A 346-nucleotide genomic window follows, 5' to 3' on the forward strand; every position below is an offset into this window, starting at 1 on the left:
GGGGTTTCCAAGCCATGGAGATGTGGTGCTGAGGGACATGGGTTAGTGGTGCATGCAGCAGTGCTGGGTTAACGGTTGGAGACCTTTCCTAACTGAAGTGATTCTATGATTCCATCCCCCCCATCCCAGGGGGTCCCAGCCCCTCTGGCAGCCCCCCTCACCCCACCTGTGCCCCACGGCAGGTTGAAGGAGTGCCTGCAGCGGGTGAACGACACGGCCTCACGGGTGGTGGGCCAGGCCTTCTTCAACGTCATCCAGGTGCCCTGCTTCGAGTTCACCTACGCGGAGGAGTGTGTGGAGCCCTACCTCTACCTCTGGTGAGTGCCCCCGATGCCGGGGAGACCAC

General features: G+C 62.1%; 1 protein-coding gene across 1 annotated transcript in view; it reads left to right on the forward strand.

Annotated features, from left to right (window-relative positions):
- The window catches only part of LOC103774344 (phospholipase A2 isozymes PA3A/PA3B/PA5-like), a gene marked incomplete at its 5' end in the record, with an annotated part of 1,475 nt that overhangs the window by 592 nt on the left and 537 nt on the right, over positions 1-346 (forward strand). The window contains one exon of the mRNA XM_008941743.1: positions 183-317. Within this exon, the coding sequence (XP_008939991.1) occupies positions 183-317 (135 nt within the window). The remainder of the gene's footprint in view (positions 1-182; positions 318-346) is intronic.

The sequence above is a fragment of the Merops nubicus genome, unplaced genomic scaffold (assembly GCF_000691845.1).
Source record: "Merops nubicus isolate BGI_N331 unplaced genomic scaffold, ASM69184v1 scaffold12176, whole genome shotgun sequence".
NCBI classification, from domain to species: domain Eukaryota; kingdom Metazoa; phylum Chordata; class Aves; order Coraciiformes; family Meropidae; genus Merops; species Merops nubicus.